Genomic DNA, 26,995 nt, shown 5'->3' with positions numbered 1-26,995 from the left:
TTTGAGTTAGTATTCCTCTGGGTTCACTGGTTTCCTCTCAGCCTCCAAAAAAACATGCCAATAGGTGGATTGGCTGTGCTAACTTGCCGCTTCATCGTGCTTTGTGATGGACTGGCGTGCCATCCAGGGTATATTCCTGTCTCATGCCCAGTGTTCCCTGGATAGGCTCTGGAGCAACAATGATCCTGACCAGGATAAAGCACTTTAAAAGTACTGACAATGAATGAATGAATGAAAGAATGAATGTGCACACTGTAAATAGTACATATGACATATACATGGCAACTAATTTGACAGACAAATGGGATGCGTGATGTGATAACTAGGTGCTGTATGGGAAAAGAGCTTACAGCAAAAAGGGGTCAAGTTCAAACACTTTGGATAAATCTTTCCATTTTGTGTTAAATTTTAGAATTTATGTCCTTCAGCAGTTTTTTTTTTCCCATCAGGGTGTAATGTACCATTGACTGACTATACCTGATCATGCATATTTGACACTGGAGTGTTTTTTTTTTTAATCACTGCTTTTTGACATCTCTACTCTGGGTAATATAAAATAATATGGAGAAATAGGGGGTTGTCTGCTAAGTTGGCATGTTTTTAAAGAGCAAACCCATTTTATGACAGCTTCTTTCATTTCCTATATATAATTGGCCCACTGTATATGGGTATGCTTGTGTGTGAGAGAGAGTGTGTAAGGTAACTGTAATCCCTTAAGGCCTGCAGGACAAAATAAAATGGCAGAGATGGACCTCTCTGTTAGAGCAAGCTATTTAAAACGGTGGTACATAATATACGCTAGCGGTGTGTTTCTATTTTTATGTATTTTTGTACTTCAAAACGTATATCAAGCAACAGCAAGTCAATCAAAGCATCTCCTTGTCTTTGTTTTAGTTAGCAGGGTAATATTAGCCAGTTAGCATAATGAACAGCATAATGTGGTGTACTTCAGCTTTGGTTATATTGCACCTATTGCACAAAGTTCTTGGTTTCCTTTGGTGTGTGTGTTTTTTTTTAGTGATCTGTGTCTTTTATTCTCTGCTCGTGGTATATTATAACTCTGTGTGAACAAATTCTAATGAATTATTGTTTGCATATCTAGCTAGCTAGTTTTCACAATATTGCATCATTACCTTTAGATATTGCCCAGTGATTTAGTATGTATTATGCGGTTTGCAATGCAGCCATAAATACAGGGTGTCTGAATAGTCAGGAACCAATGAGAGTATAACTACATATACTTTTTGTATTTATTATTGTATTGTATTGTATTTTATTATTTAATTATTATTTACAACATATGCTCTACATGTTCATCCTTATGCTCTAGACATTAGTTGGACATTTGGGATTGGACTTTTGGACACAGTGGTAGCTCAGTGGTTAAGATAATGGACTACTTAGGAAGGTTGTGAGTTCAAATCCCAGCATTGCTGGGTGCCTTGAGCAAGGATTTTAACCTTCACCTGCTCAGTTGTATAAATGAGATAAATGTAAGTTGTTCTGAATAATGGCATTTGCCAAATGCCATCAGTGTCCCTGATCAAATGTTCCTAGCGCTTTGTGCAGTTTCTCAGCCATTGTTTAGTGTTTTTGTGGATTTTGCTCAACATATTCCCAGTGGTTCTTGACTTTTCTGACACCCTGTACTTCTCAAATTTGTATGAAATGTCAATGGCAAGCATTACAATAAATCTCATTGGGGTACGCAGGAGCGGCACAATCCATGTTATGAAATGTGGTCGATTGCAATAACATTTTTTTTTACCAGAGACCAGGGTGCAGCCAAAATTTTTACAATTGTGTGGCCAGATTATTTAAAATATATTGGGGTGGCAGTCTAGGGAGGGGTAAAATACTAATCTGTATCAATGGACAATGACATAATATGGCTACCTCTATCTGTGTATGGTCTGTGTAGGTTCCCCATTGAACATTAAAGGCAGACACTTAAGCAACATTTGTTTGTCCTCTAGCAAGCTACATAAAAGTCATAGTCTACATAACATTAGTCTACATCTTATGACATACACAAGCATTATGAATAGCGTTCAGTTTTATTGGCTGATGGTAGCTAATCATGAACTGAAGAAATCCAATATTATGCCTCCAAATAATGAATATCATTAAAGTAAAAAAATATTTGCTCATTTATTTGTTTGTTGTAGTCAGTGGGGCCAGGGAATAGTTCACTTCTGTGTTAGCTAGCTAAACGTACACCCTCAGCCAACCCTGGCCACCTCTGAACTATGCCCATGACCAGAGAGGGCTCAGATTTGGTGTCTTCATCTTTCTTATCTTACCTTAAGATATCTTTCTTATCTTATCTTTCTGCATCAAACTAGGATTGATATGCATAAAATACCTGTACGCTGTCATAAAGGACTGACTCTACAGTGGTTTACTGTCATATCTTTGTGTTTTCTAATCAAAATAGATCTAGATCTATGGCACTTGATTGCAAAGAACATTGAAGCCATTATCGATACCATAAATTGATGGATTACTCTACATTTGTTAGTTTATTTTGACTTGTCACTTGACATGACACATAAGCAACTGTACATCCATTTTAAGATTTCAAAAAAATGTGGAGTTGTATTCCAAGTGAAGTACACACTCAGCCTTCACTGGAGGGGACAAAGACTTTCAAGGGCAAACCTTTATGAAACTATATAATATTACCAGTTAACTGCAGTAAGCAGTACAGGTACTTCTCTGTGCTGTCAGAGGGCTCCAGCAGACCTCAGTCCCAGCAGTCACTGGCTACATGTTCAGCCCACGCTTAAGCTCCCATAGCACATAGAGCCCCACTGCTGAGTCAAAATGATGAATCACACAAGCGCAGTTAAGCAATTACAGCGCAATTTAAAGTTCAGCTGCTCGCAAATTATCGCCTGACTCTAAGAAGAATGTGAAGAATAATAAGAGGAGACTCCAAAAGAAAATAAAAGTCCCAAATGACTGACTCAGAGGAAAAGCCTCTCAGGAATGCACCACGATCCACTGGACTTTCTGACCCACTCTGTCATCCAAGTGGACGAATGGCAGAGCATAGACCTCACGGGCATCTTTGCTCACGTGTCCAACAGCAGCCTTCTCTGTCTGAATAGAGAATGGTACGTATGGTGGGGTCAGAACAGAGCACTACTGTGTGACCTAGATTACCGATAAGTGGTTGGCCGTGCCTGTTTGTGAGCAGCATGCCACAGCAGGGAATTGAGAAGCCTGAGTTTTACTGGATCATAGATCGGTGATACAGCTGGAGGGGAAGTGTTACTGCATGAGACAGTGATTTCCATTGTGGTTTTGTTTGATTTTTCCAGGAAGAGGTGCTGTGTGTGTCCCTCAGGCTGGCTATAACATGGACATTTAGCTCAATGTCATGCTGGCACACAGAGCGAGCGCGTATGGCACAGTCATTACCCAGCAGCCATAGAGAGGACTTGTTTCTTCATGTGAGGACATATGCAAGTGTGTGTGTGTGTGTGTGTGTGTGATCATCTCTAATTATGCAGTACTGCTGTTCTTTTTTCCTTGCCATAAATTCTGCCCATTCATTCGCAACGCGGCTGTATTCCACTGGTACTGCAGCTGTTTACTCTGTAGTTAATCAGCCATGACTGACCATGATGCTTTGTCAATAAAGCACTCTCGGGTTATATGTCAATTAGGAAGTCCAGCGTTCTTTTTATAGGGAAAATACTTATGCTTGAAATAAAGATGTGTGCTGTTTGACCTTCCCAGGAGACCTTTTGATGATATTGATGAATGTCTGTTTTGAAACATGAAGGTTACATATTTCATAAAATAATTCATTCTAAGCAGGACACCAAGGTTCTCATTTTTTCAAAAGGTACAAAGAACAATTTCTAATTCTGTGTGAAAGAAGAGGCACACTAGAAAATTAGCATTTATCAGACATGCATATGCACAACTGTACACTATGTACACTTTCTAAATTGCTCTGCTCATGCATGGCCAAATAGGTTTACATATAGTGTAGAAACACTCCCAAATCATCAGACATCGTACATTAATTCCCTTTAAATGGATGATTTTATGACTACATATATGCAATCAGTTGCATCAATCACATTATGAGAACCTGTTTTGGCATGAAAACTCCTGGTTATTGTTGTATTTTTCAATTTTCTCCAATTTCTCATTAAAATGTGCCCATGGCTAAAAACCCTTCAGTAGAAAGGACCTGAGTGTACATGGGGATGCTATTGGCCTCTCCAAAAGTGGGGTAACTTTCTGGCAGATCCACTAAAATTGTATATAGTTATAATTTACATATCATCTGATCACCTGTCTGCACCTTGTTGTGAGCACCAAGTCAGTGATTACTTTGTCAGTTATGCTGACATGATTGACAAGCAGTTCATAATCCATATAGCTCCAGTTACACTTTTCTACCACTAGGAGTTTCTGCACACACGTAGTCAGGAGTAGTTCTAAATATACGCACATTCTCATGCACAAGAACTTGATAAATCACATTCTACGTGTAGAAACCTGCAGAGACCTGGTTTATGCACAATACTACGCATATGCATGGATTATGAACTAGACCCCAGATCATGTTGGAAACTGGTATGAATGAGGAGTTGACTAAAGCCTTAGACATTTGCTGTGAGTTTGAGAAAAGATATGGTATCAAAAAGTTCCTATGGCAATTTTTCAATACATCCTTTATTTAACTAGTTTGGCAGCACATATTATAGAAATGATTGATGTCTCCATTGCCTTTTGTATTTTATTTTAAGAGGAAATGTCTTCGCTTTATAGTATCCCAAGCCTTTTTTTTAGTTTTTTAGTCCTTTATTCAAGTGCTTGGCTTGTCTTTCTATATCTCTATTTGACTTGTGGGTTTTTTGAAAGGTATGAAATGTCATCGTGATTCATGGCTTTAATGTAAACAGACACCATGCAGTCAACAATATGCTCCAAATATATCCAACTTTCTGATCACTTAACAATTCCCCATTGCTAAAGGGCTTGTGGTTGGCCTTTCTTGGAGACATATATTGAATGTAGGCATGGCATGGCTGCACCCGTCTCCCCTTCTGTCTCCCTCTTTGCTAAGGCAGGCTTCCTGACTCTGGTTGCTATACATATGGTCTCCATCTGCTGTGGCCTCTGTAAGATAGCATTTTTTCAAAAGATAGTTGGCTTTATAAGTATGTGTGATTTAACCTATTAGAAAAACATAATCCCTTGGCTCCTATTTGTGAGTATGCTAGATGACTTGATTGTAGCACGTGGGCTGATACTGGAGGGTGTTTAAATGTAGCGTAGGAAAGACCACCATCACAGTACAGCTATCACAAAAGCCCAAGTTGTGTCATTAAAATACCAGCCTACACTGCCAAGAAATATTAGCTGTTATTTTTTCTCATGTGTGATTTTAGCTGAGTGTGGTTCTGGTGACAGAGTTGGACAAGACGATTGGTGTGAGGGCAGAAGGTGCTGCAGTTTGGGTGTCGTTTTACATGATGTAGATGAAGTTACAAATGAAGTGAGGACGTACAATACCCAGTTGGGGGCTGTGCTCTGTAAGAAAGCCTGAGAGGTGTTTTTCCATGCATACAGCCAGACAGCAAGTGTGTGTGTGTGCATGTGCGTGTCTCTGTGTGTGTGCATGTGCATGTGCATGTGCGTGTGCGTGTGTGTGTGCGCGTGTGAGTGTCTGTGTGTGTGTGCGTGTGCATGTGCGTGTCTCTGTGTGTGCATGTGCGTGTGTGTGTGCGTGTGTGTGTGTGCGCGTGGAGCAGGCTTGGCTCCACTTCCCTTCAAAATAGATTTAAATATATAGTGTGAACCGCAGTGAGGTCAGTGGCTGATCCGCACTCAGGCTGGGAACGCTGGGAAATGTTCCTGTCTCGCCCAGCAGCTCTTCTCCTGCATGTTGGACTGTCGCATAGCACAGGCTTGCATTCAGCCAGGAGGTGTGTGAACAGCCAGGCTAACATTAGAACACAAGATAAGCAGTGCAATACATTTCTAGTCCCATATAAATCACATTTTTGAGGGTCTTGCAAAAGCCAACAGGTTTGAACTTGAATAATATACATCCTGATGCATTCTTGCCAAAAGCTGTTCCTCAGGTCGTGTCATGCATGTTGTTCTGTATATCGCCAGCCTCAATTACTCTTTGACATTGTTGTGGGGCATGGGATCCACACACAATCCAGCACACTCTCCAGCTGGTTCACACATGTTTATTCATGTGATAGGTGGTCCATATCTTTGTACAGCCTGCATCTAATGAACCATAGTACCCATTTCTTGGCAGGCTAAACATATAAGTTTGATTTATAGGAATTTGTCAGCTATAATTTGGAGATCCTTTAAATACTGATGGCCAGAAATGTTTTTTCCAGCAGTTTTTTTGGCTGATGTTTGGAAAAGGTCAGTATCTTCCACAGTTTGACAGAGCAGTTTAAGGTAGCTCAAAAGATTTATTTAAAAAGCAAACTCCAGCCCATTATTATTCCTATCACTTTTATAAAAACAGACCTTTCCTGTAATGTGGGCTCCAGACCACAGGTCAAGACAGCGCAAAGAAGTGTGAATCATTTGTGTGAGAACATCTTTATTATTGAATCTTTCCCTGACCGGCAGGTAGTAGTGGGAGGAATTGTATCACAGTATTGGTATATACCACCATATACTGAAGGTGGTATACATTTACTGTATACCACTTTGAACTGTTCAACAAATGTTAATCTTTGTAAAGTCCTCATTCCCAACTCAATAAATTTTACACTAATTGCATCTTTTTAAGTGACCAGTAATTTTTTTAAAATGTTGCTATTTGACAGATATAAGCTGATATTCTACTGATTTGCTCTCCTTTCTAGATGTTGCACAATCAGCACTTAGCTTCCATAGTCATTGCACCTAGTGGTCAAAAATAGGAACTGCAACATGTGCTAACGGAGGCCCATTGGGGCAGGAATCACTGCAGGAATCAAAACACAGGTAGACTGTATCATGCAGGGAATGACACACGACAAACCATGCTTTTTTTTACAAAAATAATGCATGCTAGGGGTTGAGGGGGGCGTTTCCCCCTACCGGAAAGCGTAAACTCCTCTGTCCTGAAGATTTTCCTATGCTGAGAAACTTTGACTGTTACAAACTGCTTACAACTGAGACTTATATTAAATTAATGTCTCCTAACAAAAACGTCACCATGATTATATGCCCCTGAGTATGAGCTGTAACTATAAAAACAATAACATATTAGGATGAGAGTCCACCATGAGGAAATCATGGAAATGCTCATATACTATGACAAGACTTCATAATGAGATAAAGACACAGAAGGGCTTAAATAGACAAACTAATGTGGAAATAATACAAAACAGATGCTTACAATCACAACACAATAGAGCCATAAACCAGTGATAAGACCGGGGCAGAGACAAGACTCGGATCAAAATAAAGCATGACAGGAACTCAAAACAAAGCATGGAAGCAATGCTGTCTGCGCTGGATGCCGTGACACAGGGCACTCACAATGCACACTGAGAGTGGGAATTCGTCACATGATTATGCAGAATAAGAAATTTAGCAAACCACTTCAAAACATAACGGTATACCACTCACTACTACCTGAAGGCCTTGGGCGTAGACAATGAGGCACCTCACAAATCAATTCTGCTTCAATTGAAGTGTTCCGCTTCAGGCTGTCTCTCTATTTTTCTCTGTCACACCACAGTCAATGAGACTCCATTCTTCAAAAGACCCAATTATTCACTGGAATTGCCATTGTGGACCTCCTTGAAATAGTTGATCAGGGCCCATGGGCTGTTGTCCAGAATGAGTTCAGAAGATGGGACAGGCTTAATGCACTGTGGCAGTGCTGTTACAGTCAGAATACTCAAGAGTGGAGAGAATAGTGTTCAGTGATAGAACATAATCACATATAAGTCCGATTTGATTACCAGAATACCATGTAAATCTGTTTCAAATGTCCATATGTTCTTTTGATTTTGGCATATGGAAACTCATGAAAGCACAAACCAATTATTCCTCTCCTTTCCACTGGTTCGCTTATGCACTGTTTCTTTCAAAGCAAATGTGTGGAGAGCAACATGAACCGGTCAGAGGACGCAGTGGCTGAATTCTAGAAAACAGCTGAAAAGAAAGAAAAATTGCTTTTTGACCAAAATTGAGTTTTTCTACCAATAAAATACTTTTCCATCTTAATTTATTTTTTATTTTGCATTTCTGCATTAGTTTTTTTTAGGACAGTTTAATATCCTGCCTTGGCTTTCTTCTTTCAAACATCATGTTGTGTAAGGAGTCATTTTAACAAAAGTAGAGGTAAATGCAGACAGTATGTCTAATGGTGTCTAAAACCTTTCTGCTAAATTTCTCACGGTTTGATCATTTTGCTATGGCAAAATGGACAAAAGCCAAATCAATTCAGTTTGTAATCAGATACCAGCTGTCAGAATGTCTGCGATATTTCTGGGCCATTACATCATCAATACAGAGAAGAGCAATTTAATCTCAGAGTGATGAGACAGAGACTGATGTGGATAAAGATGATAATCAAATAATTAATTTCTTTTAAACTTAATTTAAACTTATAATTCCTAAAAATCCAACAGTAATGTTTTTCCATAAGTGGATTAGGTTCTAAATGTAGAGGTAGGCAAGGCATTTTTCGGTGAAATTGGAATGAAATCTTTAAATACAGTTTCTCGCTTTTCACTTTTGGAGATAGCCAGACTTTAAAAAAGCTGTAACTTCACATGTGGTTGAGACACATATAAAGGAGGAACATGTATTTCAGTTCAGGATAACCTGTAGTTGTCAGAACTATATATAGTAGAAAGTGTTCAAAAATTAAGAAGAGTTTTTGCAAGCTGCCACACAAAAGTGAAGAGAAAAACTCCCAAGGGTGATGTGTTAATGTTGTGTTTTGGAAGTAGTTCCTTGTGCACCCATGAGACCCATCAAAGTCATTAGCAAAATCTGTCCACTTAGAAATAAAATCTGTTTTACTAAGCTCCTGTTCATCTATTTATCACTTCCTTGCTGGTAAATAAATTTTGATGAGTTGACAGTGAGTGGGCTTTGAAAAATGAAATTAGCAACTGTCTTTTTTTGCTAATGAAAAGGATCTGGATACACAGCCACAACCTTGTTCTTGGTATTCTTTGGTAAAGGAGAGATCCATGCCACGCATTCGTATGGACAACACATCAAATGTGTGGATACATGTGTAGACTTTACAGCCTTCTGTAATTTGAACCATTTACCTCGGGAGCGAGAGGGAGAGGTTGTGTGTTTGTGGGGGTGGGGGCTAAGAGAAAGCGTGTGTGAGAAATGCCAGCTGTACCACCCGCTGCTTTAAATGTTTCAGGCTGCGCTGGAGCCTAGCACCCTCATTCGTCATGGAGAGCCTTGCTGGACTCCTGGGGAGAGAGTATAAGGGTGTAAGTGCTCTCACCATTTTTTTTTTTTTCTTTTTTCCTTTTTTTTTTTGCTCTCCACTATTTTACCTTACCTGCTTTCAGTGGACAACAAAGAACTTTGAGCAGACATTGCATTCAGCATCATTATAAGTTGTAACTACTTGCTAGCTTGTCAGTTTAGCCAAACAAACAACTATCTAGCCTTCAACTATCATTATCTAGCCTGTCTAATTTTATACATAGCTAGATAGATAGTTATATAAATAGCTACTTACTGCCTGTCAGGTGATTCTCGCTATGTCCAAAATGATTTACTATTCAGTGTATATAATGTACTATTTTCAAGGCCCTTCATTTTCTTAGAGAAAATACAGCATATTCTTTTAATCTCATAATTCACTGTGATACACTGTACAGCCAACGGTTTGTGGACACTTGACCATCACACCCATATGTGGGCCTTCCCCAAACTGTTGCCCCAAAGTTGGAAGCACACAGCTGTATAGGATGTATGCTGTGGCATTACAATTTCTCTTCACTGGAACTAAGACGCCCAAACCTGTTCCAGCATGACAATACCCCTGTGCACAGAGAGGGTTGGTTTGCCAAGGTTGGAGTGGAAGAAATGGAGTGGCCTGCACAGAGCCCTGACCTCAACCCAACTGAACACTTTTTTGATGAACTAGAAGGCCAACTGCACCCCAGGCCTCCTCGCCTGACATCAATACTTGACCTCACTAATGCTGTTGTGGCTGAATGTTCAAATCCCCACAGCCACATACTAAAATCTAGTGGAAAGCCTTCCCAGATGAGTGGGGGTTGTTATAACATGGTAGTATAACATGCTGGTCAGGTGTCCACAAACTTTTGGCAAAATGTAGTGTAGGTAGTGAAATAGCAGACATGAAATACCCATATTGCATTGCATTGTCTGGTTTGAATTGAGTCCACCTTCACTGAGTAAGACAGCAGGCTAATAAAGCGACTTCCCTTCAGATTTCACAGACTTCTTACAAATGTAATGTGTGTATTAAATGTTTTAGCAAATCATTTCTCTAGTCACATTAGTGGCTCAATTACTTTACTGTCCTAAGTTTTCATATGGGTGAAATAATTGTGTGGATAGCTAGTTAGCTAATGTTGTATGTGTTTATATGACGATCAAACCCATGTAAATAGTAGGGGAAGATTTTGAGCTGAGCATTGAACGAAGAAAATTTGAAAAGCACACTGAGGTAGAGACTTCCATAGTTAAGTAGCCATGGTGCAAAATATCTGCCTCCCGAATGAAATAAAGGAATAGTAACTTACTTTAAATTGTCAGCGATAAAGCCATGTATGTAGAATACTGTAGAATATAATCTGACTGGTTTTCACAGTTAGAGCAACATCTTGTTCAGTATGAGCTGCAGTGTTGTGTGATGTGTGCTTTTTCCTGAATGAAATGCAGCCACCTCTCTCTCTCTCTCTCTCTCTCTCACACACACACACACACACACACACACACACACACACACACACACACACACACATACGCACTGAGCTTGGCTTATATCCTTGACAGATATCCTTGATATATCAAACTGTGGTTTGTGAGCAGTGAGGTGTGGTTATGCATCTCTAAACACCTGAAATCCCTCCCATGCCGCAGGCAAGCAACCCACCCTGACACCCCAGCCCTGTCTCTATGGCAACCATGGACTAATTCTTCAAGGTTGTATATTTCACTTACCAAACAAAAGATGCTGACTAAAAGATGCTGTTCTGAATTTCGGATCTCTAACAGGTCAACACTAACATTGCAACTCAATTTGAAAGAAGCATACTATGTGTGTGTGTGTGTGTGTGTGTGTGTGTGTGCGCGCATGAGGGAGTGTGACTGATGGCAGACCATTTTCACCTCCAGCAGTATCTGAAACTGTGTTTACTTTAAAGCTCCCTTGTTGACTGGACAAAAAGAGTCATTGTTTTCTGTCACATCATAATTTAACACACAACTGGCTCCATCAGCAGAGTAAAGAGAACATTACAGTAGAGACGGATACGGTTTTCTTATGACTAGGGTTGTTACAGTGTCACGGTTTCACGGTTAGTCACGGTGTATGCTCAGATGATTACCTCACTGCTGACTTTTTCAAAATGCTTTTCCATCTATTACAGTATGCCCGTTAATTTTTTTCTACCTAATCAAGGATTCCTATTCATGGATATGCAAAGACAACTTTGTACAAAGATTTCATTTTCACCACAGGCATGTATGTTTTTAAATGGTTGAATGCCATAATACCATGAAACCATGATATTTTGAGATTAGGTTATAATATCCTCAAATTTTTAAACCATAGCACGCCTGCTCATGACATCTTCTTAGTAAAATGCAGTAATAACGGTGATGCAAAAAACAAGTGGAGTGTCTGCCTTCAGAGGTTTAGCTTCTTGTGCTGATGAGTGGTGCAGAGTTTGTGTGGTGGCATGAAAAGCGGAAAAAGTTTGACATAGTGCATTGACTTTAAATCATATAAATAAATTCAGACTGTGATCTGAAGAGAACTGATCAGCTTAAACAGTTTGTTAAGAGCAAGTGATTACAATTGTATCCACTGCCAGAAACAGGCGCATACTGTTCCTTACCGTAATCGCTGTGTGTTCTGAAACATAATAGCTTTTCCATTCACCTTGTCAAAGAGTGCAGATGGAGAGCAGTTAGCCAAGTCTTTGAATAGCGGGCTGTCTAGTGGTTCAGAGCTCTTCTTCCATATAGACTTACATCATAGGATCATTAGGTCTACCATCAGCATCAGTCATTAATTGAACTGAAAGCACAAGGTGATAAACTGCCTCAGGAATGGTGTACTTACATGTTTCCATTGGCTAAGAGAGCCACTTTGGGCCATTTTGTATCCAATGACTGAGTCTCACAATGTTTCCATCTGCTTATTTGTGGTTCCCATTAAAACATAAGACTCATACACTCTGATCTTGATATACTACTTTAAGTGACATTCATCTGACATTGTATGTTTGAGTACATTAGTAGGACTAATGAATTGTGACCACAAGCCATCTAATTTCATAATTGTAATATGAAGGCCACTAGAAGGAGCGCTGGCTTGGATGTCCTTCAGCAATGGACATTTCTTCTGCAGTAAAATAATGAAGCTGAAACATCTGAAAAAAAATTGAGTCAGCTTTTCCACAAAGGTCCTAATTCTCTTTGTCTTTCATTCTCTCTCTTAGGTATCCTGAGTCTGCCAGACAGTTTTAACCTACACAGAGACCAGCAGCGGTCAGGGAAGGCTGGTGATGCCTACAGTCAGGCCGAGCTGCGCACTATAGAGCAGTGTCTGCTGGCCACACGTGTGGGGAGCATCGCTGAGCTCAGTGAGTGAAACCCATAGTCTCTTTTATAGTAGCTAGATCAAAATCTCCTGTCTTAAAAATAGTCTTTGTTCCATGTTCAGTTCCATGCATCAAGGAAACCACTGTTTGTTCATGTGTGTAGGTGCTTCATATTTGTGCTTCTACGATATCTGTGTGTACATAATAAAAAAAACTAAATTAAGCTGCACCCTTTATTAGGGCTAGTGGCATATAAGGACAGAGTGTGTTTACACAGCTGATGCAAATCTGCTTCTCTTTTTCTGTCACTTTTTTCTCTCTCTGTGTCTCTCTCACATACACATGCAAACACCTCCTGCCACCTCTGCACATTCAAACATGTGGCCTTATTTCAACCCACAGAGTCTTTCTACCACATCCCTTGTTTTACGAGTTACTATAAGGGCATGGTTATTGCCTATAACTCCATGAGTGTGGCTTGATGCATGCTCACCATGAAGCACATAAGTATAAAACACATTCCCTAAATACTTAACATTCCTTTGATATTAGTATTAGAGACTTTTGATAGTTTTTCAGAAAATTCTGATTTTCTTGCTCATGCAAATATCTGAAAGCTTTAGAACTAATGTTCGAATTACTCATCTGGGTTTGTATTTTGATCTTTTACTATGTAATACAGTACGATGTATAAAAGGAAGATATCTATTCTGGAACCCCTTATTATTATTATTATTATTATTATTATTATTATTATTATTATTATTATTGCTATTGCTATTGCTATTGCTATTGCTATTACTATTACTAATGCTATCTGTTCTGCGCATGTTCATGTGGCAATATGACTCATAAGCACTACAGCCTCATGCCTTGCACTGACTTCACACTTTGTGATCACAAACCGTGTCTGTGTTTGTACGAATGCTGTTTGCATAAAATTGTATGCTTTTATTGACCTGAAAAAAAGTGGCTTGTCATCAGCAGGATAACATTAATGCTTGAATTATTCTTCAGTAATTGGACAGCAGAGTGCACTGCCCATTGCCTCAAAATGCCCCTGCACTTAAAACCTCCCCAAGCCCATGTTTATTCCTGCAATTTCAGTAAAGCATGTCTTTCAACTTCACCAGTGTCTCCTTTGTATTTTATATTCTCTTTCTCTTTCTTTTTCACTCTACCACTATCCATGATGGCTGTTCTCACTAGCCCTAGAAGGGAGGTTGAGGGCGCTTGCTTCCACAACACACATGGCAACTATGCTGCCTGCCTTAGGGCTGTCATACAGAAACTCTCCATGTTTGAACAGCCATCACAGAACACGATAAAATGGAAAAATCTATTTTAATACATTCAATACAGTGTGTTACATGAACACATTTGTATTGTGTCCCAAACTATTTAGGGAGTAGTAATTTGCATAGTGCATTCTACTTATGTCTGTGTTATGTCTATTTTTGTGCGTTCTAGTCAAATCACTACCTTCAGTTTACTTTGTTAGATATGTACTTAGTGAAAACATAGACATACAAGTTTGCTAACATATTCACCTATAGTATATCTACAACAGACTTCATAAATGCAAGAAGATTTCTTTCTACAGAACATTGTAGAGAACATTTCTCATTTTGTTCCGAACCTTCTGCAGTGTATTCACACAGAAATGAAACTGTGGTGCTGTTGCTGCCAGAATGGCAAGGTTACTGTGATCTCTGCCTTCTATCTCAAAGAAAGATTAAAATTAAATTTGGTCAGACGTTAGTCGCAAACATTTAAGTAAAAGAAATTGAACATTCAGGATGCACTACAAGTAATGTTTACATGCATTTTGAGATTTTCTCCTTCCTTAATATCCATGAACAAAATATAACTGAATAAAATGTCTCTTTGCAGAGCCCCAGCAATTAACAGAGCACTCTGTATGTTAGGAATAGCATTAGCACTAGGAATACACATTCTTTCTATCACCGTCTCATAATTTCTTCACTGTAAACCATTAGAAGACAGCAACGTTTATATTTTATGTGTGTATATTATACACAGTAAGGATATAACACAATGCCACTATCTGTATCAGTATCTGTGTCTGTTTAATACCCCAAATATCCATATTTGTATCTGTATTTGGATTCTAACAAAGTGGGTATGACCTAAACTGGAAGGAGATTTTTCTTTATTATTATTATTATTATTATTATTATTATTATTATTATTATTATTATTATTAAATATGAACCCTACTATTATACCAGAGTATGCCAGAACTGTGAGCATGGTTTGTGAATTCTGGCTCAAACAGTTTCTCAACCTCAGCTACATCACTCAAGTTAATAATTGGTCTCAACTTAACAAATGAGACTGGAGCTGCTTTATTGCATCTTATGGATTTTCTCCCTTATACCAGATCCTATTTATCTAGATGGCTGGTTGAATTTCAACAAATCCACGTCATTGCTTTTTCTGTGATTGTGTGGATGTGGATGGATGTAAGGTGTGAGTGTTTTTTTTTCTCATGCATGTGAATTTGAATCCAGGCAGCAGTATTAACTGAAAATTTCAGATTTTATTGTGGCATTAGCTTCATTCCAAAAAGCGAGCTAGACTCTTCAGGAAAAGCAAGCAGGCTTAACTTGTCTGATAGAAACCTGACAGAAACCTGGTTTTGTTTGGAGTTGGTCAGAGTTGCCAATTAAAACACCATGGCTGGATGGCCCCCAATGAGTGTTTCTATGTTTCCACTTCATTCTTTCCTCTGTTTTCCTAAGAGATATCATTTCCTCTCCTAACTCTGATAACGACCCTATTTCTTCGGTCTTCCCTCATTACCCAGCATGCCTGTAGGAGTTCCTGGGTTTGTTGCCAGTGCCTAATGCCTAATACATTAGCATTGTATGTGCTCTTTTCCTGCATGAAAAAATTCTTATTTTGCTGTTACGGTTTCAGATATTTAAGATTTAGATGTGTTGATTTTTCTGTGAAATGCAAGACAAATTGAATTACAGAAGTATGCAATGTTTTTAAATTCTTTTTAAAAACAAGAATACAATTTATTAAAATTGTTTAAATTCTGAATAGCTACTTAAGTTAAAATTCAGAAAATGCATGCTGATATCTCTGTTAAATGTGAAATGTAAGCAGTTCCACATGAAATATTTTGATATAGAGAGCTTGGCTCAAGAACTCAGAACCTTTCGAAGTACTTTAATGTACATATGTTCATTACAGTACATAGACCAGAAGAAAATACTTGTTTGGCTATTCGCTAAGGGAATGTTGATCTGATTACAAAAAAAAAAAAAAAAAAAAGCTGTTGCATACTTCTGTGACAGTGTAGAGCAGAACAGGCCATGCACCTGGCCCTCATCAAGGCCCTCATTCTTTATTTATGCTTTAGAGGAGGAAGGATGAGCCATCAGTTGAAGCTCAGTTTTCCCACTTAAAGCCTGTTCTGTTCTTCACTTGCTACTGTATTCCCACTTTGTGCTTTTAGTGATGAAGGTCACCTTCATGGCCATTAAAGTTCCTGGATATTGTGTTCATCTAAAGCCTGGAAAAGCATAAGGGGAGAAAAGTGCTGTTAGATGCTGCAGAGTTTCTTCCTGGTGGTTAATCTGGAGCAGATATCACTCTCAGTCAGCTCCTACTGGCCCTTGGACTCACAGGAAATATCACAGGCTATCATGAATAAGAGATGAGAGTACTGGTCATGGAACTGCCCTCTGAGAGCAGCTTTGAGTCTCCTTTTCTCATTTCCAAAGCCTCTTGTCATCATATATCTCATGCTATGCTTATTTGGAGTCCGCGTGTGCCTGTAGCTACTGTACATCTGTCTTGTAATCAAGTCTAGCACCTACATGTCTGCAGGTGTAAATGTCAACACTTAGGTCTCTTTTTGTGGAAATTCACTTAATATATGTGACTTCTTTTTTTTTTTTCCTAGTTAATCGTTGAAACAAGAGGATCTCATATCTCCATGTAATCCTGTAATTGCTGGATAATTGCTGTCTCTTTGCTCTCTGCTGTCAGTTGATTCACATGGCATGCACGCAAAACCTTTATAAATGTGGCTTTTACCGTTCTCCCTTTACTGCATTCTTTATTGAATCCTGTAGCCTTGGCTGTGTGAAAAACACAATTATGTCAGTTAAACAACCTCTTGTCTTTTTTTCTAAATGATTGGGCCTGTTGGGGCTGTCACACACTGGCTGTGTGGATGTTAATTCATTGAAACAAAGAAATATATGAAATAGAGAATAGCTGTGACTGCAGCATTCTGATTGTTGTGTGATTTATAGAGGCATTTGCTCACTAGGTCTCGCAGCATGGCACTATTTATTCATTGCCGTTTGCAGAGTGAAGTGCTGTGGTGCTCTTATGAATGGATTCAAAAGTGCTAAGACCCATGCATTCAGTCACACACAGGTTCACACATAGATTTAATATTGGAGAGATAACGAATAAAAGACAGAAAGCGATGCCAAATGTCTGATAAATTAATGCTGAATTCCGTCTGAATGATTGCATTGTATTTTGAGTACTTAGCTTTTGCAGTAGGTGCCTGGCTAGCTCAGTCAGTAGCGCATGAGACTCTTAATCTCAAGGTTGTGAGTTTGAGCACCACGTCAGATGCCAAACCCAGCTACTGGGATTGCATGAGCTAGTGCGCGCTCAGTACCGGTCCCAAGCCCGGATAAAATGGGAGGATTGTGTCAGGAAGGGCATCCAGCGTAAAACCATGTATCTAATCAAATATGTGGACCATAAACTAGATTTCCATAATGGAGACGGAGGATCACTGTGGTGATCACTAATGGGAGCAGCTGAAAGAAGAACAACAAAATTCTTTTGCAGTATGTTACTTAATTTTTTTATCCTCTTCCATGCTGTCTTATCCTTAGAGAAATATCAAGAAATAATATAAACACAGGATACACGCAACAGGAGAGTGTTGCTCAACAGGTGGAGATGACAAATGAGTTGAGTCAACAGTTCCATCACTGCATGGCTGAAAACAGGACAGCCCAACACAAAACACCATTAAAAAAGTGTGTCTGTGATCTAGGACTGGGCTGTAGTATATGGATATAATATTGATATCATGATAAATTATGTCACTATACAAGATGTGAGTATTGTGTTAACGATGCGAGTATTGTGATATCGTATTAAATTTTAATAGCAGTTACATACTCTGAAAGGAGCTGATTTGATGACAACATTTCATACACTTATCTGAATTGTAAAGTTTTTTAAGTAATTTATTTTTGTCATTAATAATGAAAAAAACTACTGTTTTGTTGACAGTATGCATGCAAACCTATATATCATATATCGTAGAAATATCTTCAAGTGTCATGATATGATATTTTTGTGATATTACCCACCCCTACTGTAATCACACCAATGTCACATGACCCTCATTCCACACTAATAAGCACAACTTCATCTCCTGCCTGCTGCTTACAGGTGACCTGGTGTCCAGAGCCATGCATCACCTTCAACCCCTGAGTATCAAGAACCATACTAACAGCACTCCTGTGCACCAGAAGAACAATCTGCTCCACTGGGAGCCTGAGGCTCTCTACACTCTCTGTTACTTCATGCACTGCCCTCAGATGGAGTGGGAGAACCCCAATGTAGAACCCTCCAAAATCACTCTTCACACAGAAAGGTGAGATTGCAGGCCTGGATCTTCTGCATATGTAAACTGTAGCAGATACATATCAGTGTGCTTCATTGTGTAACTATTGATTGATGTGTAGAAGTGACCACTACAATTCTGACAATACTGCACAAACTGCATCTATGACATACCCCAGGAGATGCAATAAATATTAATGGATTTATTGGATTTACAGACGTGAGCTTTCCAATTCTCACACGCATGTGGAAATGAAACACTCGATAAAGAGCTTGGAAGCATGATGCTCAATAAGTTAAGCTTTAGGATATGCACACCTTTCCTTCCAGCAATGCATGACTTTTATTTATTTATTTTTTTGCATTCCAAGGGATCCCAGTCCCCATGCATACCTCAAGTTTCAACCAGATAGCCTGGGAAGCTTTCTGGCAAGCTTTTTACAAAAAATTAACCAAATAGTGTGTGTCCTATTCACATCTGTATTTGTATTTGTATTCATTCCGAATAATGGATTCATATTCAGTTACCATTTGGTTTTATGGAAATAATTTGGAGCAAACAGGACAAACACAAAGTGTTTGAACTAAAATTTATGCAGTTTCTAAAAAATAATAGTTTATGATAGCAACATCTTTTATATTTATATCATTTAGACATAGCAAACCTTATTAGGCAAGATGCCTTAAGTTACACTTCTAAGTAAATATCAAAATATTTCATTCAATATAGTTGTAACAGCTGCAGATGCTAGAGCCATAACAGCTGGAGATGTTGAGGCACTGTGAGGTGAATAATTGAGATTCTGCTTGTTGTCTCTCCCTGCAGGCCATTTATGGTACTACCTCCCCTTATGGAGTGGATCCGAGTGGCCGTAGCCCATGCCGAGCACCGCCGCAGCTTCTCGGTGGATAGTGATGACGTTCGGCAGGCGGCCCGGCTCATGCTGCCAGGAGTGGACTGTGAACCTCGGCAGCTAAAGTAAGAGGCCATTTCAAAATCATACACCAGATACATGTGTAACATCTTTTACGGCAACCGATTGGGGGCTGTTGAAGACAGATTTGGGGCTATAGACTTCATTGTGTCAATACACGTTTTGTAGAACACATAAACACATTGAGACATAACTGTGTTACTGTTTAACTGTGAGACATAACTCGAAACAGTGGTTGTTTTCAGAACTTACACAACTTGGTATTGTTGTCAATGTGTTTTTTATCAGCGGAATGAGTCATGGTTTTTGCATTTGTCTCTGCAGGACAGATGATTGTTTTTGTATGTCACGGAAGCTGGATGCTGCGTCCACTGAGGCAAAGTTTCTGCAGGATCTGGGGTTCCGCATGCTCAACTGCGGCCGCACGGACCTGGTAAAGCAGGCCATCAATCTGCTCGGACCTGAAGGCATCAACAGCAAGAATGAACAGGTGACACACCTCACACAAACACTATAAACATCATAGCATTCATCCAAATTCAAAAAATGTAGAGGTTCTGTACTAAATAAAAATGGTTTACTTTCAAATAAAACATCCAGCACAATAGCAATCCCGTCACTACAGACCTCATAAACCTCATCCATATTTGTCCTATGAAGATGTTAACGCTACTAAAAGTCTCTCATTACATCAGCATAGTTGTGCCACTCTCATCCTCACAGTGTTTTATGGTTAATCGTCTCAGTGGGAGCCAGAGTACAGGCCACACGTCACCACTCTCTCCATCATCCCGCTAGCTTGGCTGCACCACTGAACTCTGGGAGGGAAATGTAAGCCGTTCCCGACCTTTTTCACAGAACCATGAATGGCGTCAGATTTTCCATGGGCTCTTGTACTGGATTAGGCTGAATCCCCTCTAGTCTCTCTGTATACACAGACTTTCAAAACCCTCCTTTATTAAGTAAATATTCAGTGTCTACAGTACATTTTAAAGAAAGCAACTAGTGTTGCTTTATCAAAAGACAAAAATAAGTAATGTTTTTCAGTCAGTGTGACCATCTATGCATGTGTGTGTATGTATGTTCTTTAGGGTATGACTCCACTGATGTATGCATGTGCTCGTGGTGATGAGGCCATGGTTCAGATGCTGTTGGATGCGGGAGCTGATATCAACAATGAGGTCAGTGATTATAAGTGGTATGTCCTTATACCACAGCACTATTGCATTCTCAAATCTGATTGGTCAGAAGGTGTTAATTAATGTTCTGTAACAGAATGGCTCTGGCAGTAGTTCTGGCTGAAAGGCAGATCACAGGTTTATATTATTGTGCCTGTTCTAATACGTTATCATTTCTATACTACTGGCTAATTCACAGGGACTTGGTAGATGATTTACATTAACTAAGCCTAATAATTAGACTAACAGATTTCAAGAATGTTATTTAACAAAGAAAATTTTATAATCATTGATATGGTGAAGCTCGCTGTAAAGAGATGTTTATTCAACATTTTTGGATGGAGAGAAAAAAAGTGGTGAGGTAACAACTGTTTATAGCTGTTATAATGTGAGTGATAACAGGAACTAACTTGTCTTGCAGACATTTCACAACATTAAACTGTAACTATAAACTGTTTCAAAAAAAACCATGACATGTTCATTAATAACTAACAGATTATAATCATTGGCAAATTGCTGTGGTATAAGAGGAATAAAACACCCCAGGACATGTTGTCACAGGAAAATAATCCGCTTTGGCATGGTAACGGTAACTTTGTACCACCTCATCGTTGATTATTTTCCTATAACAGCACACCCTTGTTTAATTCCTTGCTTATGTTTAACAGAGCTTCCTCATCAAGCCATTAAACCCATGCTTCCATTGTATTCCATATGTTCCACTGTATGTACTCTTGTGTACTGTGTCATGGCGTACCAGGTAAAAAACCCAAATTTATTTCCCACGAGGTTTTTTTTTTCCCCATTTCGTCTTTCTTAGTTTGGAGTCATCACTACAACTGTTGAGACATCACTCAGCTGTTTAGCTGGAGACTCCAAAGCAAAGAATGATTTTGCAGTGATTGCATGACTTGCTGTTGTGACTGGAACCAATCACACTTGAGTCATGCTGTAAGTCATCCTGCAATAGCGGGTCACCGTTGTTGGGAAATATTTTTACAAAACTATTGCACAATCTGAGTACATTGTTACATAACACACTGAGTCATTACATTTAGACATGAATTAGACATGAGAAGGTTTAAGCAGAAGTACCACTGACAGAGAGCATTTGGAAATTAGAACAGAATGGCACTCTAAACTATCTCTAACCTTGTCCACGGAAAAGCTAAATCTAACTATGAAAGTGACAAATGTCTTCTGGGAGCCGTGTGCCAAGTTCTTCCTGAGTGCAGCGTGTGTATGATTTTCCCCAAGCCAGCACTTTTCCTGGCTGCTTATTTGTCTGTGTGTGTGTGTGTCTTTATGCCCTGACTGTCCCCTGTACCTCCTTCAGGTGCCCAACACAGTGCACCAGCACCCCTCAATCTACCCCGAGACTCGGCAAGCCACGGCACTCACCTTCGCCGTGCTCCACCAGCACGTCCCCGTGCTGCAGGTAGACGTCCTCCGCCTGCCCTGACAGCACACTGACTACACACTCTTGTCCAGAACACACAACTTACCCTGCATTGTTATTAGGATTATGCATTAGGTCTCTTTTTTTTCGTGTTCTCTCTTGACATTTTGGTCAGTTGTGTGTGGGTGTAAAAGCTCTTCTCAGAGTCTTTGCCTAGCGACTGTGCTACACCCCATTTACCATGTTTGTCATTATCAGCCATTTTCACTGTGTTTTGCATAGCTGCTAAGGATGCTCAGTGTGTTTTCTCACTCAGCAGAAAATGTGTCCTATAAGCAGTTTAGTTTACTGTCTAGATCACATTGCTGTTGAAAGTGGTCAAGTCTGAACTCCGTCACTTTGTCTTTCAATCTCTTGCTCTATCTCTTTCACCTCTTGTCTCTTCTTTCTTCTCTCTCTTTCTCTCTATCAGTTGCTGTTGGATGCTGGGGCAAACGTGGAGGGCTCTCTGCAGGACGGAATGGAGAACTACACAGAAACACCTCTGCAGTTAGCTGCTGCTGCAGGTAATCTAATACTGTAAACATCACTCAATAAGCGCAAGACACAGTCAGTGCAGATCAGAGGTGAATGCAGATCTTTCTTGTGCATCTGCAGGCAACTTTGAGCTGGTCAGTCTGCTGTTAGAGAGAGGAGCTGACCCAACGGTGGGTACCATGTACCGCAACGGCATCTCCACAACCCCACACGGCGAAATGAACTCCTTCAGCCTGGCTGCAGCACATGGACACAGGTAGCACACATACACTTAGAAAGTCACATTACAGTAACACTGTAAATTTATTTCCCGTAAATCTTACCAGAAAATAATGCCAGCATAGATTTAGACTACAAAAGTATATTATAATGAAATGACAGGAATTTACTGAAAGAGTTGCAATCAGTTGGCATGCTACCATAAAGAAACAGTGGTTTACTGACGACTGCTGCCAATGCCTGACTAATTTACTGTCCTTTTTACAGTGCGTTTCACTTTACTCTAAAATTCATTATGCTGTAAGATTTACTGCAGATTTACTGCAACCTGTGCCAGTGTGAATATATATATATTTTTATTTATGTTACATTTTTAGGGAAGGAAAGCAACAAATGTAATTTTTTTTTACTTTACGCGAACTCAGGCAAATGAGATGACAGTTATCCTGAGACCTACCATTAGTTCAAAAAGTTTTAGATGGGAGCAGGGTAGCAATACCTCCTAATATTTCAAATACCATTTTAGATAAATAGCTATCAGTAATCCTAGGTACGACAGTAACTCACCAACTTCTCACCTAACTCTATAAAATATTGGATAAAGTGAACATTTTGTAAGAAAATGACCAGAAAGAATTATTGGAGTGCCAGATAAGCCAGCTAGAAAACTTAGCTAAATGATTTGGATGTCAAATTCTGAGGTAAACAGCACATGATATAAATTATGGCTTATATCCTTGCTGACTCTGTGTGATTCAGGAATGTGTTCCGTCGGCTACTGTCCCAGTCTGAGAAGGAAAAAGGGGATGTATTGTCCCTGGAGGAGATCCTGGCTGAGGGGACAGAGGCAGGGGAGAGGAATTCTTTGCAGATGGAGGCAGCACGCACCGGGAAGGCTAAACTCAGAGCTCTGAGAGAAGCCATGTACCACAGCACAGAGCACGGCCATGTGGACATCACACTGGACATACGCAGCTTAGGTTAGTACTAGGATCTCACGCCCACATCTTTCCTCCATCATATTTTTCCAGGCCCCATATCAAATTTATTTGATGACCTCCATTATACAGTATCATCAGGAATGGACAAAAGTACTTCCAAATGTGTTGTGATAGAAAATACAAACTATGCCAGATGTGAATGTGTAGAAATAAACTACAAAATACTGCAAGTGAAAATGTATCAAGATAAAATATGGCATTTTGTATATTGCGTATACAGAAACAGCATTTTGTGAGATGCGCATAAGATCAGTAGCACCACTTCAGCTGGTAATGTTAGCATATTGGTAGATGATAGCTAATGCTAACTGGAGGTATTTTCTTATGAAGACTCAATTACACTGTCTGTTTGGTGTCTAAAGTATTACCACTAACGGTTGACCTGCTGTTATATTTTTCTCCTACAAGATCATAGCAGCTTTGCCTACTAGCTAGCATCCAGTTTACTGGCTAGTTAAAAGTCTGACAAATAATAAAAGGACCTCGGTGATTATGTGAAGCCTTTTAAGCATTAATTAATCATCCAGTAACAGCGGTTAAGTTGTTTTGCAACATGCTGGATAGAAACGAGTTAGTCAACACATTGCTAAGACTGCATTTCCTCTCTGATGAGTCACTGAAGCATTTGTTAGCACTGCAGCACTGCTCATGAACTGTTCACAAACAGAAGGTGCCTTTGATAAATCTTTGATGCTGCAGAGAATTTCTAGCAACAGAGCAGATCTACAACCTGTAGAACTTAGACCTGCTCTAAAATGCGACAGAATCGGTTTACCTGATGTCACTATGTAAAAGTAAATGCAGAACACAAGCATTTAATTGAAGTCGCATACCTAATCTTGCTATGACTATAAATACATATTATAAAATTGGCACAGCGGGTAGTGTTGCTACCTCACAGCTCCAGGGTTCCTGGTTTGATCCTGGGCTTGGATTACTATCTGAACAGAGTTTTGACTGTTCTCCCTGTGTCTGTGTTGGTTTCCTCCCACCTGCCAAAAACATGTTAAGTGGACTGTCTATGTTAAATTGCCCCTGGGTGCGAATGAGCGTGTAAATCCATGGTGTATTCCCCAAATAAATCTTGGGATAGGCTCCAGATCCACTGTAGCCCTGACCTGACGATGATGTGCTTTGTATTTCAAATATATAGCAAATGTAAAAGAAATCTTGTCCATCCCTGAGTGCTATATAATATATAATATATGTATAATACAGGGTACAATCCACAAAGAGCGTGCTCAATACGTAATCACTGGAATGTGATGTTAAACTAGTCATTATGTGTGTGTTTGTGTCAGGAGTGCCATGGACACTGCACACCTGGCTGGAATCTTTGCGCACATGTTTCTTGCAGCACAGGCGGCCATTGATCCAGGGTCTGCTGAAGGAGTTCAGCTGCATCGAGGAGGAGGAGTACACTGAGGAGCTCATCACACACGGCCTGCCTCTAATGTTCCAGATCCTCCGTGCCAGCAAGGTCTGCAACAACCTGCACCATCACACATACACACATCCCACTCAGCCCACTCTGCCTACACACAGCATTCTGAAACTTTACCACAGATTTCTTATTATTTGCTGATAGGGACAGTAATGTAGCCTGTGATCTATCTCCTGAATGCTTTAAATGGAGAGATTTGCTTGGAAGCAGAACTGTGTTATGTAATAGTGTGGGCTTTGCTTTGACTCTGGTGGAGAGGTTCAGTCACATACCTGCTCAAAGTGCATTCTTTCTGTATGTAGAGGAGAAGTGATAGACTCCACTTCAATCTGACGTTCCAATCAGCCTAACCGCCTGTACAAATCACCTGCTGTCATACCAGCCCTCTACTGCATGTGTGCAATCGGTTGTGTGTTTGAGTGCGCACTGGTGGATGTGCACATCTGTCAGAGGTGATCTATGGGAAATCCTCTTTTAGTTCTTTATTGATGACTGATTGTACCTGGGCTCTCATACATATAATATACCTACACCAAGTATATACTATGATGTGTATCTGAAAAGCGTTCATATTACCAAAAGACAGAGAGATAGAGAGGCCATGGAGGAAGAAAGAGACATAGAGAACGCTATGTAAAAGAAAATTGCAATGCAGGCAGGGTGAAAGAAATGTCATGTTGATGAGGAGCTCCTCAAAGTTGCACTCATCAGTCTTTCTATGAAGAGAGAGCAAATAATTCAGCTGGGGATTTAGTCTACCCATTTTCCACCCACCTATACAAAGGAGAGCTAGAAGAGGCATAGCAGAGATGAAAATAACATTAAACTCTCCTCTGATTTGCATCCCGTCTCTCCACAAAGTTCATGCATCCCCGCCCCTGCAGCACTTCTGTTGCAGCATCGGTTAAGCACATGGGCACTTGTGGCCATTATTTGTGATGCGTGTCGTGTTTATGATGTTAATTTATTTTGTAGAATGAGGTGATCAGTCAGCAGTTGGCTGTGATCTTCACTCAGTGCTACGGACCCTACCCTGTTCCTAAACTCACCGAGCTCAAGAAGAAACAGACCTCCAGACTCGGTGTGTGTTACCATAATTTATGCACATATCATATTTATATTTATACGCAGTCACATATATATATATATATATATATATATATATATATATATATATATATATATTTCCCAGGTGATTTATTTACTGTATATTTTGGTTTTACTGAGGTGAGTGAGGTGGTCTCAGTAAAGTTATCAATGTCTCTTGTGTATAGCTGCAGCAAACACATTCATGATGTTTTTCTTTTTTGGTTTGGAGACATCACAGCTCTCAAATTACAGTCATCTCTTTCATATAAAGCCTCCTCTGCCATCTAGTGTACAATACCTTTTCAGCACTGCTTTTGTTGTTTTTTTATGTTCCTGCTATTTCTATGAGCCTGGCTGTTTATTCATGTTGCCTGTGTTTGTGTTAGATCCCCACTTCCTGAACAATAAGGAGATGTCAGATGTGACATTTCTGGTGGAAGGAAAGCCGTTCTATGCTCATAAAGTTCTGCTCTTTACTGCCTCTAACAGGTGAGCCCATGCACTGCACTGCACTCAAAGTCAGCTTTGCTCTGCAGCTAAAGAAAACCTCCACCCTGAAATGCATTATGTTTATACTGAAATATTTGTGATGCGTTTAGCTATTGTGGTGCTAATTTGTGGGTTGGTGCAGTATTGTTACATTGTTAGTGCAGTTACAGTGCCATTCAGTAGATGAAAGACAATTTAAATCTTTAATCAACCATAAAGAATAATGGTCATGTTTGCTGTTAGGTCTTAAAATCAAAAGCGCAAGAGCTGGAACCTTGGATACAA

General features: G+C 39.6%; 1 protein-coding gene across 1 annotated transcript in view; it reads left to right on the top strand.

The window, feature by feature from the left end:
- The window catches only part of btbd11b (BTB (POZ) domain containing 11b), a 62,769-nt gene that overhangs the window by 30,830 nt on the left and 4,944 nt on the right, over positions 1-26,995 (top strand). Inside the window, exons 2-13 of the mRNA XM_026927787.3 lie at positions 12,678-12,821; positions 18,246-18,450; positions 19,246-19,398; positions 19,679-19,844; positions 20,446-20,535; positions 21,869-21,970; positions 22,404-22,497; positions 22,589-22,724; positions 23,447-23,667; positions 24,990-25,168; positions 26,108-26,213; positions 26,608-26,710. Coding sequence (XP_026783588.1) covers positions 12,678-12,821; positions 18,246-18,450; positions 19,246-19,398; positions 19,679-19,844; positions 20,446-20,535; positions 21,869-21,970; positions 22,404-22,497; positions 22,589-22,724; positions 23,447-23,667; positions 24,990-25,168; positions 26,108-26,213; positions 26,608-26,710 — 1,699 coding nt within the window. The remainder of the gene's footprint in view (positions 1-12,677; positions 12,822-18,245; positions 18,451-19,245; positions 19,399-19,678; positions 19,845-20,445; positions 20,536-21,868; positions 21,971-22,403; positions 22,498-22,588; positions 22,725-23,446; positions 23,668-24,989; positions 25,169-26,107; positions 26,214-26,607; positions 26,711-26,995) is intronic.

The sequence above is a fragment of the Pangasianodon hypophthalmus genome, chromosome 6 (assembly GCF_027358585.1).
Source record: "Pangasianodon hypophthalmus isolate fPanHyp1 chromosome 6, fPanHyp1.pri, whole genome shotgun sequence".
In the NCBI taxonomy this organism is placed as follows: domain Eukaryota; kingdom Metazoa; phylum Chordata; class Actinopteri; order Siluriformes; family Pangasiidae; genus Pangasianodon; species Pangasianodon hypophthalmus.
This window is presented reverse-complemented; position numbering and strand designations above follow the sequence as displayed.